The sequence below is a fragment of the Sprattus sprattus genome, assembly GCF_963457725.1.
Source record: "Sprattus sprattus genome assembly, chromosome: 7".
NCBI classification, from domain to species: Eukaryota; Metazoa; Chordata; class Actinopteri; order Clupeiformes; family Clupeidae; genus Sprattus; species Sprattus sprattus.
The window spans coordinates 4,981,992-5,001,339 of record NC_137926.1 but is presented as its reverse complement, the minus strand read 5'-3'; the positions used below and the strand labels follow the sequence as shown (position 1 = coordinate 5,001,339).

Sequence of the window (19,348 nt, the reverse complement as noted above, 5' to 3'; positions counted from 1 at the left end):
AATCACAACCGGTTAAAAAAAATGAATAAATAAATAAACAAACAAAGCAAACCCAAATATTGCATCATTTCATAAAACAATTGAAGAGACTGAAACCGTCAAGGCCCTTAGGCATCGGTTTAAACCATATAAAACTAAAAACATTAAAACACAATGCCATAATGCAATCATGAGCTCATCACAGCAATAGCAGGCAGAAACAACAAAGCCAGCCAGTTCAACCATACATGAAATAACAGACAGCGTGCTGGATAATTGTGTACGTGTACACCTTTGTGTATGTATGCAATAAAGACTGAACATGCATTGCAATTTTCTCCCTACCTGCATGATGCAGAGCTGTTCTTCCTGCACCGTCAGGAGCATCCACCACACTCTTACTCTGGGAAGGGAAGGGACAGACATGTTAGCATCCACCACACTCTTACTCTGGGAAGGGAAGGGACAGACATGTTAGCATCCACCACACTCTTACTCTGGGAAGGGAAGGGACAGACATGTTAGCATCCACCACACTCTTACTCTGGGAAGGGAAGGGACAGACATGTTAGCATCCACCACACTCTTACTCTGGGAAGGGAAGGGACAGACATGTTAGCATCCACCACACTCTTACTCTGGGAAGGGAAGGGACAGACATGTTAGCATCCACCACACTCTTACTCTGGGAAGGGAAGGGACAGACATGTTAGCATCCACCACACTCTTACTCTGGGAAGGGAAGGGACAGACATGTTAGCATCCACCACACTCTTACTCTGGGAAGGGAAGGGACAGACATGTTAGCATCCACCACACTCTTACTCTGGGAAGGGAAGGGACAGACATGTTAGCATCCACCACACTCTTACTCTGGGAAGGGAAGGGACAGACATGTTATATTTTTTATATATTCAATTCTTTTTTTATGGATTTCACATAAATGTATACAATGACACAATTATAACAACTGACAATTTTCCATTAAATCTGGTCATGTGATAAGGCATGCAGATGAGACAGACATGTTATAGTGAGGAGCATCCACCACACTCTTAGGCCGAATCTCGATTCTTCTCCTTGCCCCTTTTGCTTAGTCTTGTCTTTGTCTTAACCCTAGCACTTGCAAGTGTAAGGGCCAAGGGCTGAGATCTTTCCCCTATGAAATGAGACGCCACTCGGTTTCGGGTACGTCATGCGTGACTGTATGAGCTATGAAACTAGCGATTTAAAAAAAGTATAATGAAGAACATGGTTGCAAATATATATGTATACAACTGTGTAGAGCACGAAACAAGACTGTCGTCATTTTTAAATTAATTATAAGCCAAAAATACTTACATGTAGTGTACGTAGCATGATAGCTGGCAAGCTACCATATAAGCCAATGGAGTGGTGGTATACGCGCTAATTGTATCCTAAAACTACCGTTTGAAAGCTTCAGTTAAGACCTACAATACTATGCATCGCTCGAATAGCACATATCAGATCAAACCGAGTCATTATAAACATATAAAAAGTTGTGTAGATAGCTTTATTCATGTAAAATATTCCTCGCTTCAAGCAGCCATGTTTTTTTGAAAATTCCCGAGCTGGTTTCGCGGTGTGCTCTGGGATAGCCCTTGGAGGAGCAAGGTAGCTCTCCGATCAGCTTAAAAACAAGGACCATACACCACTTAACCTTACCCCTTAATCTTGATCAAATTGGGTATTGAGACACCACTAGCTCTCACATGAACGCGCAACTTCAAGGGTAAGGGGAAAGATAAGGGGTAAGGGGAAGTATTGAGATTGGGCCTTACTCTGGGAAGGGGAGAGACAGACATGATATAGTTGCATACGACCTTCACTGACTTTGACCACTATCTACTACATACAGCAAAGTACCAAGATCAGGCGGTTTGACTGCAAAGGTAGCCAATATACTGATATGTGGATTTGTGACCTTCAAGATAGCATACATTTTTTGACATTCACTGTACAACTAAGTATAATACAATATAATAATGCAATAAAGTATAGTGCAATCAATTGGTAAAGTAATGCATCTTATTTCAATATAAAATAGACACAAGCATTAACCATCACTTAAAATGTTTGACTCCGTCCATCCTGATACATACACTACCCCCATTGTCTGGAGACGTGTCAAATGAACACGGCAAGCCCTTTCCCGGCACACGGCTGGTAGTCAGCGATGTGCCGTAGCTTTTTGAGCGGCGTGTCAACCCAGTGTTCACGCACCAATCGACACAATGCCTCCATATGACAGGCATGGGCAGAGAGAATGGAGAGAGGATGTATTAAACCTGACAATGGAGGCCAGTGCAAAGGATGATGGCCTGTGAACCAGTCGCTGCAGAGGCTTCCCAGCGAGTCATACAAATGGACGTCTACATGTGAAGGGGGGGGGGGTCGTCTTTTGAACATGCACACACACACACACACACACACTGTCAGTTATTGCTTTTTTTTCTTTTTAATCTGAAATCTGTGTCAACCCCGAGAGTTCGGTTTCGACTAGCTCGAACTTGTCTAATTATCACAACAGCTGATAGGCTGTAATTAGCTTTTTATCAGATTTGTCTTAAGGCTGGTAAATACACCAAATAATTATAGAAAGAGGGAAATAACCCCCCGATCACATGGAAGGGCCACATAATTAGCTGTAGGTGCTCAATCTAATCTCATTTTCCAATACCTTTCCAATTCTTCTCTAATGCCACTAATTACTAAAATGACTATACAGCATGTATGATGTACTTTAGTTTAAATTCTACCACAAAATAAAACAGCTTTGTTAACGACCCTTAAAAAACACTTTAAGAGTGAGCCAGTTCATAATATTGGTGGTAGTGGAGTTGTGGAGTGAGTACACATCTAGCTGATATTTAGACTTTAGTTTTAGTTAGAGTTTAGTAAATTAATTGATTAATCTGTGACCCCCCCCCTCCCCCTTATGCTACAGGAGCAGCAACAATCTCAGTGATGTATGTATGCAATGTACTCTACACTTTAATACTTAAAGACCACCAGTCACAGCTTTTATCTATAACAAACAACTCTTATGCCCCTCATCAAATTTTGAAGGGGCTATCCGACATGGTATTAGCACACCGCATCAATGTGCTTGACTGTCATGCTTTCTAAAACCTGCAGGATGGTAGATCACCTGGAGAGATCAGGGAGCTCTGCTCTACAGGGACCAGGCAGTCTGACAAGGACCCTCGCGTGTGTTTCTTACTGTGGGAGAGGAGGAAGTATGAAGTCATGTGCTAAGGCTGCTGCTGCTGCTGCTGCTGCTGCTGTGCCATGCTGGGGTCAGCACACAGGAAGGGGACTTGATGCTGCTCACCGACTCCGATCACAAGCGCGGGCGCTAGCACGCCATGAGCATGCTGTGGGCACGCCGTAGGCCGTGGGCACGGGGGAAGCAGCTGACGGGCCAGTGGACACAGAAGAGACGATGCTCTTCTCACAGTGGCACCAGTGGACTTCAAAAAAAGTTATCCAGTTGGCGCTTTTTTGCATTAGTTATTTACTTGTGCTTTTTCTTTTTCTTACGTCAGCTTTTTAGTTCAGTGTTTTAAGTGCGCTTTAGAACAGAAGGGAACACATTTCTCTATAAGAAATAGTTCTCAATAGTTCTCTATTAAAACTGAACCGGTGACCAGTGCTAATCAAACTCCTCTGTCTACAGCTGGCGGTGCAATCGGCCCAAACCCACTTCTTGGGCTAAAAGGGTAACGTAAATACTAATTTCAGTAGTTGCTAGGCATCCAGTTCCCTTTGCCTAATTTGAGGGACTGACGTACAGCACTGACAATAACATTTCCAGAGAGAAAGAGGGGCAGCACAGCAGGAACTGATGTAGTTAAGATTAGCATAACTGTGCTACGAGTACTGTGGAATCTCTATTTTCAGTCTCCCTTTCATCTCCTTCTGGAACATTCTCACGCAGCACACTGAAGGAGGGTGCAAGGCCTTTCAAATGGAATATTAATTTCCTCTCGAGTGAAAGCACACACTGTACATGGTAGCGGAGGTGTGAAAATCTTGAAATACCTGTATCAATTTTTTGGCACAGTCCTGGTGATTGTTTTTGGCAGCAAGGTGTAAAGCGGTAAAACCTACAGGTTGAAAAACAGATGGGGAGAGAGGTGGGAACAGAGAGACTAAGTCAAGAGGAGTTTCAATTTTATGTCCAACCAGGAGAAGTACTTCAGAAAATAACTTCATCGGCAAGGAATTTATTTTTCCTCCTCAGAAACCAACAGAGAGGGAGATAAGTGTAAGGTAGAAAGAGGCAAGTTAGAGAGAGAGAGAGAGAGAGAGAGAGAGAGACATGGACACACAGACAGACAGACAGAGAGAAATGAGCAAGAAAGTGTATGAAAGAGGGAGGGGAAAAAAAGACAGAAAGGGAGAGATATCGAGGGAGCCATTTCAGACTGACCTGAAGCATCAATTACTGAGACGTCCACGCCGTGGGCCAGAATCACAGCCAGGCACTCCACCTGACCCCTCAGAGCAGCCACGTGCAAGCTGAGCAGGGAACAAGTGGACACGTAAATACATAAACCTGACCAGCATTTTAAAGTCTCTTTTTTGGGAAGGTATAGGGTAGGTAACCTTCTAGGGACGGTATAGGGAACAACGGGGTATTAGTGGGCACGTAAACATGCTAGGGCACAACACACATTAAACCATCTGATCAACACTTTAAAACCTATTGATTGGAATGTATGGACACGTAAACACATTAACCTATCTGACCAGCATTTTAAAGTCTCTTTTTTGGGAAGGTATAGGGTAGGTTACCTTCTAGGGACGGTATGGGGAACAACGGGGTATTAGTGGGCACGGAAAACATGCTAGGGCACAACACATATTAAAACATCTGACCGACACTTTTAAAGCCCATTTACTGGAATGTATATGGAAAGAGGAAAGAACTACTGAGGGCCTATAGTAGTCCTTTCTCAGTGCATATTCTTGGCTATGTCAATACAAGTACAACAGCAATGTCCATTTTTCACGTCGTGGTTTGGCTCCAGTTTATGAAACCTGAATGGATAACACATCACACGGCAGTGGTTACAAGCTGCATGAGAAACATGAGACGTGTACCAGCGGTTAGGGGAGACTGAGGGACACAAGGCAGGAACATCAAGTTTATAACTGGAGCTTTAAGACAGCTGTCTAAGGGGCTTCAATTACTTTGTGCAAATCGTTGTACAGAACCCCTGCATTTTGTATCAAATCAAACTGTATTTATATAGCGCATTTTATACCAAGAGGCAATACCTTAGTGTGGCAGCTTCTCCGACTGATGTGATAGTAAGTGATAATAAATGTTTGGAAATGAATTAAGGAGCGTACTCAGCATACAGAAGCTGGATATCGTTCCATTAAAAGACCTGTCCATCCCCTTCTGATTCGATCATGATTTATTATTCTGGTTCAGCCTGAATACATCTATAAGGCCATGGTGGGTAGGAGTTTTAAAATTCATGCCAACCTTCGACGTCTCCAAACGTGCGCCGCAGTGAGCAATAAAATCTGTGCTTTGAAGGCTGTCTCATTCCTCTCAGCCAAATCAATCTGAGGAACAAAGCCTGATCATCTCCAGGCGAGCCACTCACTGCCAATGAGATAACAATCAGCACCCTCGTGGCTTAATCAATGGGGCGCTGCATACCAATTCGGGATGCAACAATGAATCAATGTAGTCGATAAAAATCGTTGACTGAATTAGTTGCCGATGAATTTAAGAGTCCATCACTGCATGTGTTTTTCATACTGACTGAGAATGCTCGAATTTGTATGCTATGTTACTCCATCGGAGTGATTTCTCAACTTAGAATTTCTCCGCTTAAACATTGTATCTTTGTCATAGTGACATTTTTGGCTGTAGACAGTATTGCTGCCGAGTATGCAAGTTTAGAGAATACCGGAGAATTTGATACTTTCTAAATCGTGAAAGATTGCTGCAACTTGTGTCCATGCATGCGTGCCCAATGTGGGTTGCATTCAAATTAATTGGAATGACTTGGGTGGTTTCTTGGATTTCGTAATGCTACTATCAAAGGAAGCAGACTTGTACTCCCCAGCAAACAACTGCACTCACAAGTTCTCATCTTTATTGTCCTCACTGTTAGTAATCCTACGCCTTAAGCAGGGGTGTCAAACTCAAATACACAGAGGATCGAAGTAAAAAAAATTGGTGTAAGTTGAGGGCCGGACAGTGGGGCAAGCGCTCCCTAAATTGACGTATGCTACCAACGCGGGGACAGTGCATTGTGGGACTTGCAGTATTTGTGGTGCGTTCGACATACCAGCGGCCACGGCAGACAAGCTCTGATAGATAAATAGATGGATACTTTACTAATCCTGAGGGAAAATTAGGCAAACCAAATAGAATTTCACCGTTGCTCATTCAAATCAATGGAACTTTTTGCAACAGGAGGAGCTGGCGGGCCAGATTAAATGTGGCCTAAAGCATCAAGCTAAATTTAAAAGCCGATAAGCAAGACCAATGGAGTAACTGCAACTCATAATCCGAATAGTCGATTATTCATTTCAATTATTGATGAATAATTCGACAATCAAAGTAGTTGTGTGTAGCAGCCCTAATACCGATGGCAATTGTCACAGCAAAAGCAAAAAGAAGCAGCTCTTAGCTAAATAGTGCCTTCAACAGGGGTCATGGAGACGGAAGGTGAGAAGAGGAGAGGAGAGGAGAGGAGAGGAAAGGAGAGAAGAGGAGGGGAGAGGATACAGGAGAAGCAACAGGGTCATGGAGAGCTCTGAGGTCCACATCTGTATGCAGATGATGAGGAAGACAGGCTGTGTAGACCACACTAAAGGTCAGTAGGAGCAGGGGGGCACTCTGGCTCAAAGAGTAGCCCCGACCAGATTCGGGCTTGGCGCTCAAGGAGGTCACGGGTTCGAATCCAGCCCGATGCAATTTCTCCTGTCTACTCCCCTACCTCTTCTCCCTCTCATTTCCTATCACAATCTCTACTGCTCTGTCAATTAAAGGCATAAAAATCCCCAAAACAAAAAACAAAAGAAAAGGTCAGCAGGAGCATCGCATCCTGACCGAGATGCCCGAGATGACCGTGTTTATGAACAGACCTTTGACATTTTCAACACGGCTAGTGGTGGAAAAATGGTAAGCTTTCGATGCTGCCTGCATTGCTCTGGAAGTCGTGAGGTAGCGTGAAAACTGACCTTGAATGAATATTTCTGCCTCATCAATCTCTGACACTTCAAATGCAAAATAACCGATGGCAGGGATTAAAATCGCTTAAAGTTTGCTCTAATTCTATTTAAAGGTCTTAAGAGAAGGGTTTTTAAGTTTGATTAATTACAGCTGCGGTAATAAATGAATAACAAGGCCGATTACTAAAGCTTATTTGCAAAGAGATGAGCGAGGGTACGCTTCACTTCACACAAGAGTCTCCCACGGGTCATCTATATACACTGTTCTGGTAAGCACATTTAGAGCACCATTTGAGCTTGTTCGTTAATTAACATGATTAAGAGAGTAATCAAAAGCCTTTTCAAGGTAGATGACACGGCCAGTGGAGCATATGATTACGGTCATAACTGAGGTCTCGTGTCTAATCCTGTCATTACTCGTAAATTAGATATCTCCATGGTGACGACTGCGGCGGGAAATATCCTGCAGCCAGCGCATGTGGTTCCACCGCAAGTTTGAGCGTTTTTGGAATCAACCAGAGGCCGAACAATGGGAGCGTTTCTCTCCCTGGGAGAGATAAAGGTTGAATTGTGTGCTCGTGCGAGCGTCTCTCTCGTCGCTCCGAGTCAATCTGGAGCAGTAGTGTGCTGGCCGGGAACACAGAGGTCAGTGGTGTTCTCTTTCACTGGGGCCGTCTCTCCCACTTCATTTATGGGAGCAGGAGAGAGGGGCTCTGAACAGAGCGCTACTGCTGTGGTCTGTCGCCAAGGATACCGAATGTACAGTGTGAAACAAGCATCTCCCCCTCCAAACACATTTCGCCTACACACCCAAAGTAAAGAACACATTAATAGTCTAGTTAATAGTATGTTTTGATTCTCTCGAAGTCAGTTGTTAATATGCTCGTCTGGGAACATGCCACACACTGATATACTGCCTCTGGTTGAGCCTCATTTGAACTTGAGGTGAATTGGTTTTAGTGGAGTGGCCAGCTTTGAGCTGTGGCAGGTTATTTCAGATCTCTCCTTGGTGATATCTTTCCATGCGCTTTGCTGTGAAGCATTTGCTGGCATGAGGTGTGCTCTCTGCAACTGCAACATGACCCCTGCACTGCAAAAAAATCATAAAGTCGATTCTGGCATTGGTCGGTTTATATATACTCGTCGATAGAATAGGGTGTCTTAAGGTAAAGTGCTTCTAGGCGAATGTTTGAAGACAAATGCGGACACTTCTGAATTTACGAGTGAGAATTTGATGTGATATTTTTCCTAGCCGACTTGATTCAGATAAAGAATTCATGAGATATTTTATGTTTGATTCCAAATGAACATTTATGTGGTTAATGCTTGATTATCTCTGAAATGATGGAACAAATGTAACTGAAGGAATATATTTTCCAATTTTTGGGTGATTTGTTTGAGGAAGATAACACACACACATATGGCCTGCATACTCACGCTGACTTGCCCTCTGCATCCAGCTTGACTGCACTGGCCCCCTTCTTTGCCAGGAGGGACGCCACCTTATCTGCCTCCCCATGCTCCACTGCACTAAGGAGTCGCTCGTCGTTCTTACTCCATTCATGACCCTACAGGGAGACACACACACAAAGTAATAAAAACGCAAAAATATATTAAAACTTGAATATTACATCACAGACAGACTAATGGCTTCTCATTTACATATGTAACGAGGAAATAAAATGTTAAAAAAAGGATAATATGTATTTATATAAGCATGCAATTTAACCCTGTAAAAACTGACACATCCCAATGTTAGCGAGAAATATTTAGTATTTAGTACAAGGCTTTTTTGTAAAATGCACATATATGATGTTTTTGCACATCATATTATATTTGATACATCAGGCTTGTGTGGCAAATTATTTATCATAAACATTTTAGAAACAAAAACAAATTGTTTATTGTATTTAGATGATTTTGGAATATTTCATGTGGGTTGTTTTTTCTTTTTTCCAGCAGGCAAAACAAAAAGACAGTGTGTCATCAAAGAGTTGCTGAGATATAACCTTTCTGAATTGCAATACAAAGACAATGGAGGGATTGACAGATAAATCACCTTAAATACTTGCTGTATCATAGGTCATACTTAATGTATTTACCTTAAATACCTGTTGTATCATATTTGATACATACATTTTCAGCAAATTTTTAGTATAAAATATGAAATATTATGTAATTATAAGTTGCTTTAACAGAGTACATTTTTATATTGACATATTTGTAGCAATATAAATGTTATTCATATCAAATTGCCAAAGACTTCCTTGCCAAATATACAGTAGTTACTAGAAGAAGGCAGCCATTTTGGATATAGCATTCAAACTATCTACTGTGCACATAAAGTGTACAGATAATCCAGCAGAGGGCAGAAGACGTGTGTCAACTTTCATTCAACAGGTTTTTCAGGAAAGTATTGATCAAGGTTGCCGGTTCGATCCCCGACCAGTAGAAAAAAATTTGGGCGGGGGAAGTGGTTGAGCAATGCAGTCCCATGCCTACATCCAGGGCTGAGGTGCCCTTGAGCAAGGCACCTAACCCCCATCACTGCTCCCCGGGCGCTCAAAAGCAGCTCACTGCTCAGGGTTAGTGTGCTTCACTGTGCTTCACTGTGTGCATCACTACCCTGGATGTGTGAAAGGCAGAGATCGAATTCAGAGTGTGTGTGTGTGTGTGTGTGTGTGTCACTATCTCTGCCATAACATAGTCACTAGGGCTCATTTCCATTCCATTTCCAACATGCGATACCTTTGGTAAACAAAAGCAGGTGAATTAACACTAATATTGGTCAAATTAATATGTGGTGACTCATACCAATATGGACTGCTACATGTCAGAAGAGGGCCAAGGGTAATTCGCAAAAACCGATATAACATACCCAAGGGTATTTATAATCATAAATTAAAAATAATTGCCATATACAGAAATCTTCTGGCTCTGTAAACAGTGTGCAAAGGATTCAAAGTACATTTTGAAGAGACGAAACTATGTCCGAGGAACAGAGAAACACATGGTGTAGCGACATCTTAAGGGTGATTTGTTGGAAACTGGGTAAATAGCTTCTATCTGCCACTATTAATGAACCAAAATTTGCCATTCACAAAAGCATGAATTGGCTGCTGGAACCTTACGAAATGGAACCTTACGAAATGTGACCAAATGTGACCAAATTTCAGAGTTTGAAGAGGTTTTAAAATGTGCCAGTTGCAGCACCTCTTAAAACATCTGGTAGCAGTCCAGCATTAGTTACATTTTCTGGAACTTGAACGTTTACATCACAAGATATTGGCTAGCGAAGGGCTAGATTTTTCCACTGAACTTTATTCACGAGGTGGCTACTCCACAAATGAACTGTAATAATCAAGCATAATGCACCTCCTGGAGGCCAACTTGCCATAACAGTTTCAGAATGTTTGACGAAACCGTCGTCAAGCTATTGCCCAAAAAGTGCTAAGAGCCTCCGCTACTCCAGGGGGCGCTAGCACAAAGGGACACACCCACCTAGGGGACACAAACCTTATCAGTCATGTGGGGGTACAAACATGCAAAGAAAGTTCAATGTGGATTGGAAGAAGAAGTAGTCTAAGTATATGAGATCATCGACCAAAAACTGACAAACACTATATGACCGCCCTGCGGAGCAGCAGAGGTCAGAACAATCTGTAAATGTGAGAACAACGGTTAGGTAACCAGGATTTGAACATGCTGGAACAGACCGGCAGCAAGCAAGTACATGATGGCAAGTGAAAACACAAGCTAGTCGTCAATCCTGTGGTAAATGTGTGGCAGGATTCCCCCTATGTTTGAGCATGACACAACAGCAAGCAATCTAGTCGGTGTGGGAGGAGATGTCAAAATCATCGCTAATGCCAAGAAGCCGTAAAGTGAGATAAATGTCAGCTGCCCTGGAGGTAACCGGTCTATTCAAAAGGAGAGGTTGTCACTGTTACCCTTTCAGCGCGAGCTAATGTTTCATTTCAGGAGGGCACAGTGCTTCACGCTCGAAGAATGAACAAGATCAACAAACAGGCCGGAGTTGTTTTTCTACTCGGGCCGCGGATCATTCTCCCCAGATAATAGCCACATTAATAACCCCTCGCTGACTGCCAAGGCGAAAAGGGTTCGACCGCAACTTCACTTTCTCCCATCGTCAACCCGGCATAGGTCCCTCACTCGGCCTCATCTATCACAAAACACTCTTGTCTACTCGGACGTGAAGTAAAGTTAGGGGACGAAGACGTTTCACTTTCTTTTCATTCCAATCCCTGACGCTGCAATCAGACCTTCGCTCATGGGTGAGAAGGTGCAAGGTGATGTGGAAGTTAGGGAGGATGGGACACCAGCAGAGACACAATCAGTCAGAGGGGGAGGGGGCGAGAGAGCGAGGGAGCGGCCGGATGGGTGTCTCAGCAGGGGAGGTCCGGCATAGCAAGACGGTGGTACACACTCATCCCCAGGGTTGATTAAGTGTCAGTCATTGTGTTCCCGCCGCCCCTCAGTGCCACCATGCCAGGGCAAACGTGCTTGTCTGCAGTGTGCAGCACTAACGGCGGGTGGCTTTAGGATGGTCATGGCAGGGGGTGGGTGTTGGCTGACTCCCAGTAAAGCATAATGATGTGTTGGGCAAGAGAAGGAGGGCAAAGGGACAGAGACAGGTTGACACAAGCGAAAACAAAACAAGGGAAAGCTACTTATTTCATTGCCAAAACACAACTCAGTGTCTTTACACTGTGGCCAACATGGCATCTAAACACACAAACAGTCTGGCACGTAGAGCAATACACACACACACACACACACACACACTTGAGAATGGATATTTTTAACCCAAACAGCCTCATGTGCACACACACACTCAAGTGTGCTTAAATGCCGAAGATAAGGGTGGGGAGATCGTGCCTAACACACACACACACACACACACACGCACACACACGCACACACACGCACACACACGCACACACACGCACACGCACACGCACACGCACACGCACACGCACACACACACACACACGCACACACACACTTGAGAATGGATATTTTTAACCCAAACAGCCTCATGTGCACACACACACTCAAGTGTGCTTAAATGCCGAAGATAAGGCTGGGGGGATCGAGACACAGACACACACAGTCACACACACATACATACACACACAGACTCACACACAGACACACGCACATACACACATACACACACAGACACACACACACACACACACACACACACACAGTCACACACACACACACACACACGCACTTAAATGCGGTAGATAAGGGTGAGGGGAGCGAGCCTGATGGCTATAAGCCCTGGGAGGATATTGTTTACCTCTCACTGGCACCCACGAGGGTCGAGCCATAAGCAGACCGCAGAGGTCAGCCGACAAAAGGGTCACAGCTGAAGTCTGTCACCATTTTGGGAATGCACCGCAACCGGAGACAGCATCAGGGACCCACCTCGGAAAACCTGGTGCTATTTCAGTGGCCTGAACTACTATCCTTAAGAACCCGACGCTCGGAAAACTCAAAACATGAGGGCTCGTCTGGGGAGTTTTCCCCTTCAGTGCGCCTGTGGACCCACAGACCCTGCATAATTTAGATCTGTCCCTGCTTTAATATAAAGCCTTCCCTACACACAACTGAGTCAATTAGCTAAATCAAGAGCTTTCCAATTATCCAGTAAGACCAAGAGCTTAAACATACAGCTCATTAAGCATCAAGGAGAGGCACTTGGGTAACAGAGGACATGAGAAAATGAAAGCAATTAATATAAAGAATCCATACCAACACCAGCCGGGTAAATAAATGATATACCAAGAGGCAAGTCAGAAATGATGACATACAAAAGTGAAAGAGCAATGATTCCAGCCAATTAAGAGCCAGAAGAAAGGAAGGGAAAGAATAAAAATACGAATAAAGAGAAGTGTGACTGCAACTTGCAACTGCAAAGTACAGTAAAAAAAAAAAAAAAAAAAGTCAGCCTGTCACTTGAGACATAGGCTATGCCTCGAGTGGCTAATAATGTCTCTGTCAGCTTCAGAAGACACATGTATACACCACATATATAATAAAGCTATAAAACATTAAATAAATAACTACGCAACGATTTCTCTCTGAGGACAAAACATACAAGCCGTACGGAAGTTTTCAAGAACTAGTTAAAGAAATAGTGGGGGGGAAAAGAAGAGAATAAATATCCTAATCCCTGAGTTTGTTACCTTAAATGCTCTCTGCTAAGCCCATGGTAAGCATTTCTTTTGAACCCATCCGTCTATGCATATTATGCTAAACAGAGAACACCAAAGACTTAAGAAGAACTATGCCTCGGGTGATAAAAAACACATGGTGGCGATTAGTACCCCATGAGTAAATGTTTGCTTGGCAGGAGTTGTGTGAATTTGGACTGCTTGCACACATTTTAGAATTCAAATCTAAAAGCCCCTCTCTTCCCAGGAAGGGACACTTCTTGATTGACCATGATGGCCAAGCAGTGCATCCCACTGATGAAGAAGAGGCTACTTCTCGGGGGGCACTGTGGCGCAACCAGTAGCCCCGACCACATTTAAGCTTGATGCCAATGGAGGACACAGGTTCGATTCCGGCCTGATGTAATTTCTCCTGTCCACTCCCCACCTCTTCTCCCTCTCATTTCCTGTCCCAGTCTTCACTTCAACTATCGATTAAAGACCATAAAGCCCAAAAATAAACATTTTTTTTAAAAAAGAAGAAGAAAAAAAGAAGCTACTTCTCATTTGCACTGGTGTGGCAAAGGTCAGTACATTGTGTAAAGCTGTGAACTCCAACTCCAGTAAGTTTTGGTCGGCTCATACATAATTCAGGCCATGTCCGAAAAAAAAAAAGAGTGAATAAAATGAACCCGACCTCTCTTGATCCTTCCCTGTCACTCACCAAGGAGTATAGGGGTTTCAAAGAAGTGAACATGGCGGGAAACTTCCTAATTAAAATAAATGCAGATCCCAGGACTGTTTGTTTTGCTTCGCCCCCGGATGGTCTTTTGAGGAGGCCATGTTTAAAGAACGACAAGGTTTTTTTTTGTATTATTATCATCTCGCTCTTACTGTAGTTGTATTATTGCTCCACAGTTAGGTCGAGTTTCACAGCACTTTTTCTGCCATTAAAGCCCCATTATGCAACAATTATACTTCAGGATTAGGGTTAGGATAAGCAGTTTAACCTTAAAATAACAGCTTAAATTACTTTTAATATGGAGAATCGCCTCCATGCCATTTCCATACCAGGGTCCATAGGCATATAACTGCATTCTGTAGTTTTGCCTGCCGCAGCACGACAGCCTGACTTGTTTACTTTCTGCTTAAGTAGTAAGTCTGCCTCTGCCTCTGCCTCTGCCTCTGCCTCTGCCTCTGCCTCTGCCTCTGCCTCTGCCTCTGCCTCTGCCTCTGCCTCTGCCTCTGGCCTCTGGCCTCTGCCTCTGCGGAATAATGATCACGCAAAGCCACAGGGACGCCTAGATACCCGCAAAACTCTGTGATTATTCGAGTGACTGTGTTCTGCTTTCGTTGTCTGTAAATGGATGTTAAAATTTCGCAGCCGCGAGCAATCAATGGATCGGCGTTCCAAACACTGAGACACACAGAGCACAGCGTGCATCGACTGAGATGATGGCTTTTGGGTCGTTCCAATTATCCTCCCTTAAAAGACTACAAAACTAGTGTAGCCTCCTGTGGGTAAAAATTACCCCTATCGGCTCCCTTCTGTCTGACTCGGTGCTAAGGCGAGAGTTGTGTGATAGTGTGTGTGTGAGTGATGGTGTGTGTGTGTGTGTGTGTGTGTGTGTGTGTGTGTGTGTAGGAGGGTGCCCATCATCCCCTCAGCGTGTTACTGTTTAGATTTAGATTGTTACCCCTGTGAGGAAAATCACTTTAAAAAAATGTTTTAAAAAATAAATTAAAAAAAAACAATGTTTGCCGCCTGAATATGCCGTCATACAGAGAGCTGTGAATTTCAGATGGCGTGGGGCCCGCGGCCAACTTCCTGCTACACCGCACCGCACCACGGATTGGCACTCAATAAAAAATGTGGAGCAGCAACTAATCCTGTGCTTGGGATGGGATGACCTCCTAAAAGGCATCAACATCGTATGGACTGGATCAGAGAGGTCAGCCCTAGCCGCTACATGGCTGCACTTTCCACAGGTCGGCATGACAGATTGTGTGGCAAAACATCGGATGTTGAAACTGTCAAATTCGCTTAAGGCTTTATGGAGGATCAAGCGTGCCAACTGCAAAATGCAGCAGAGATATGTGGATAAGGAAGCTCACTGCTCCGGGTTAGTGTGCTTCACTGTGTGTATCACTACCCTGGATGGGTAAAATGCAGAGATAAAATTCAGAGTTTGTGTGTGTCACTATCTCTGCCATAAAATAGTCACTAGGGCTCATTTCCATGAGAGAACAAGTAAATGCGTGACGGAACAAGCACTAATGTCTCCCTGTTGAAGCGTGTTCACAACTAAAAAAAACCTGCCGTTCTGCCTACATACGGCGCCATCCATATCCTTCAGCTGGTGGGAAAAAAACCTGCCACTGACTTAACGAGTTTGAGCGGTGAGGATATCAGGTTCGTAAGTAAACCCGTGGCTTGAACAGGACAGAGCGGTTCGACTTTCCGGTTGTATTTCTCCTGTTAGGAAAAATGGATTAATCATTACCAGTGTGTATACATCAGTCACTGGCGGCAGTGAAACCCCACACAGTTTTTAGACAAGAGATCTCTGTTGTTGTCACGGCTAGCACCCCCGCCAACCCCCACAGGAAACGGCTAAAATGATCCTGAGGGGTTCTGTGTGGGACCGAGTAAATGTTGGTGGTGGTGGTGGTGGTGGTGGTGGTGGTGGTGGTGGTGGCGGTGGTGGTAGAGGGTGGGGGTATAGGGAGACACACTTAACCCAACCAACACCCACTCTTCAGTGTAAACACATCGCTCTTATCAGATCCCGGTCTTCCTCAACATGGCAGATATGGAGTGGAGGGGAAGGAGAAAGGGAGGGAAGGCAGAGATGGAAATACTTTGGAGCGGACCACTAAAACGGGTCCGTCTCCAGAAACCCTCTTTTTTGTTTGTTTTAATGGAAATTTGAGGCTGGGGGGGGGGACAAAGATCTCGGCTCTGGTCATGCACTATGCGGTGAGAGTGATTTTACGGCCCGAAGTGCAGCACATTGTGCTTTTTCAGAGCAAAGGGACATCGTACTATATCACTGATCTTTGTGCATGGGCTCTTTACTAGCATACTAAAAACAGCTATTGATATCGACAGTATCGGAGCTGCCTTTGGAGGCACTTGTTGATCTTGCGAATATGTCAGCACCTACACCGACCACGCTCTACCCCCTCAGCACCTACACCGACCACGCTCTACCCCCTCAGCACCTACACCGACCACGCTCTACCCCCTCAGCACCTACACCGACCGCGCTCTACCCCCTCAGCACCTACACCGACCACGCTCTACCCCCTCAGCACCTACACCGACCACGCTCTACCCCCTCAGCACCTACACCGACCGCGCTCTACCCCCTCAGCACCTACACCGACCGCGCTCTACCCCCTCAGCACCTACACCGACCGCGCTCTACCCCCTCAGCAGCACCTACACCGACCACGCTCTACCCCCTCAGCACCTACACCGACCACGCTCTACCCCCTCAGCAGCACCTACACCGACCACGCTCTACCCCCTCAGCACCTACACCGACCACGCTCCACCCCCTCAGCAGCACCTACACCGACCACGCTCTACCCCCTCAGCACCTACACCGACCACGCTCTACCCCCTCAGCAGCACCTACACCGACCACGCTCTACCCCCTCCGATCTGCTCTTGGTATCATGTTCAGTCAGGCATTCAGCCAAGAGGCCAGCTGATCGGCTTCCTGAGCCTTGTGCTAATAGCATCTCACTTTCAGGAGCTCTAGGTGGGAATGTTGGGAAAGGGATGTACTTTGACCTGCCAGCCCAGAAAGAGTCAGGTTAGGCGGCTGGCTCTCCCATGACACGGTGGAGCATCACAAAGTTCCCAAAAAGGCTTAAGTGCTTTCCCTGATCACACGGTGTAATGTGTGAATATTTCCTTTTTTTAAATCGCTTGCAGAAGACGAGTATGCCAGCAGTCTGACAGAAGCCCCCCCGACTGGGATGCCATATCCTCAGGGTGAGAGTGCACCAGAGTCTTAAGCTCCCGCTAATCTTATTAAGATTTGAAAACCGCGCAGCATATTGATAAAACACAACCCCATGATGAGAAATACAGAAGAAAGAGAGAGAGCTCAAAAAAGTGTTCTTGGCCAAGACTGAAGGGAACTCTGCACAATCATTCAATTCTATAGGCCGTTGTTGTGAAATACCTCCGGCCCTCTGTACAGTCACAAAGCAACAAAAACGTCCTAAAGGACCATTTCAGAGAACTGGCAAAAAAAAAAACTTTAGTCTAGATTTACAGTCCATCCAGACGAACAGCAGCTGCTAAAGCCACTTCTGCTTGCATCTCAAAGCAGCCTTGGCTCTTGTGTCTGGGGTTCACCCGCATCCCTCAGCTGGGCTTATAAATCAGATTCTCCATCTGACCCACTGCCCCCGCCCCTACCTCCTGTCCTGTTCCATGCCCCCCCCCCCAGCCACTCGATCCTCTCCGTCGTCAGAAGCCCTATGATTATGCTGGGTAGGCACTGTGTGGTGACACATCCTAAGTATAAGCTGCAGAACTCGTTTTGATGCATTCAGCAACTTGTGAGCCACAGTCGAGACCTTTCAGACAACATTCGGATGATTGGGACCAGCTGTCTGCGAAGGTGCCATGTCTTGTCTGGGCGGGCCAGACAGAGAGTTGTGTCTGCGCTCCCCACCGAAAAACAGATGCATGTTGGGAGTTTGCAAGGGTGGCAGGGGACTCGAGGACCCCCCGTAATTCCGGAACAGAGCTCATTCGATTCCCAAAGATTTCGAATGCAGGAAATCTGAATAGAGCTCAGACACGAACACAATGCTCCTTTTCTGCTGGAGAACAGCTGAAACTGCTTAAACTGTTTAAAAACAGGAATCTGGCAGTTTACATTATACTCCGAAGTTCAAACCGAACTATAAGATACTTCAGATCTCAAAAGAGAGAAGAACTAATAAACAATCATCCGAGTCTACGTGAGAAAAGCCGTCTCATCACCAAATCATGTTGCTTTTAGAGATGCGATCGTTAAGGGCTCTAACCGCATTAACAAAAAGCAGAACATAACTCCCAAACCAGACTCTTTTTCAAATGAGTTTCATGCTCAGTTCCTTGAGACTATGCCTGAAGCAAGAGACTTTTTTTTTTTTTTACTCGCATTTGTTCAGGCAGAAAAAAAAATTGATAGAGGCCCATTGCTGGGAATCATTGCAAAGCACAGCGGTTCAGGGAAGAGAGTCTTGCGTTCCTTGTATAGCCCCTCAGATGAGGTCAGAGTCTGGGAAGACATTTATCAAGCCTGTGCTGAGGTACGGCTAGTGAAAGGACAACATAAGCAGCGCCATCATTTCTTTTTTCTCTCTCTTGGTCTTTCTTTTTTTTTCTTCCTTTTTTTGTTGCTGCTTACAAGGAATGTTGAGTACTTCGTCATATTTCAATCTCCTCTGGGGCCGGCGAAGACTTAACCCTTCAGCACTGTAAAAATAGCATTCGTGCTACACTTCCTGTAGCGCAAATAGCCTTTCCTGCTCTATTAATAAATACGATTGAACTTGGAATGCTTACAGTTTCCAGACTTCCCTTCGGTCTGAGGCCAAAATATGTTGCAGTGCATGGACGGCCCATAATTGTAACTCAAGACATCACCTCATTCAAAATAAATCTTTTAGTGTAAAATCGTCCATTGTTCAATTACCAACCAGAACAAAGGCTGAAGTGATGAACAGGGGTAAAAAACAGACAAAAACTACTTTCAAATTCTAAGACCTACCACAGAGACCAACTTCTCCGACTAAGTAATGAATAAAGTAAAAAAAGACATCCTAAAAAGTAAGAAATCTAACGTTGACTTCTGTTGTTTGCAATCTCTTTGTTGACCCTATGTTGATCTCTCCTCTCATCCTCCATCTGCTGCCGACAAAGTGTGTGTGTGTGTGTGTTGTGT

At 44.7% G+C, this 19,348-nt stretch overlaps 1 protein-coding gene across 3 annotated transcripts in view; it reads right to left on the bottom strand.

Annotated features, from left to right (window-relative positions):
* Positions 1 to 19,348, bottom strand: part of rai14 (retinoic acid induced 14) — a 45,599-nt gene that overhangs the window by 20,300 nt on the left and 5,951 nt on the right. For all 3 annotated transcript variants that reach the window (XM_080842404.1, XM_080842406.1, XM_080842405.1), the window contains exons 3-6: positions 8,644 to 8,774; positions 4,436 to 4,524; positions 4,045 to 4,109; positions 325 to 382 (exon numbers count right to left, since the gene is read on the bottom strand). In XM_080842404.1, the coding sequence (XP_080698530.1) occupies positions 325 to 382; positions 4,045 to 4,109; positions 4,436 to 4,524; positions 8,644 to 8,774 (343 nt within the window). The remainder of the gene's footprint in view (positions 1 to 324; positions 383 to 4,044; positions 4,110 to 4,435; positions 4,525 to 8,643; positions 8,775 to 19,348) is intronic.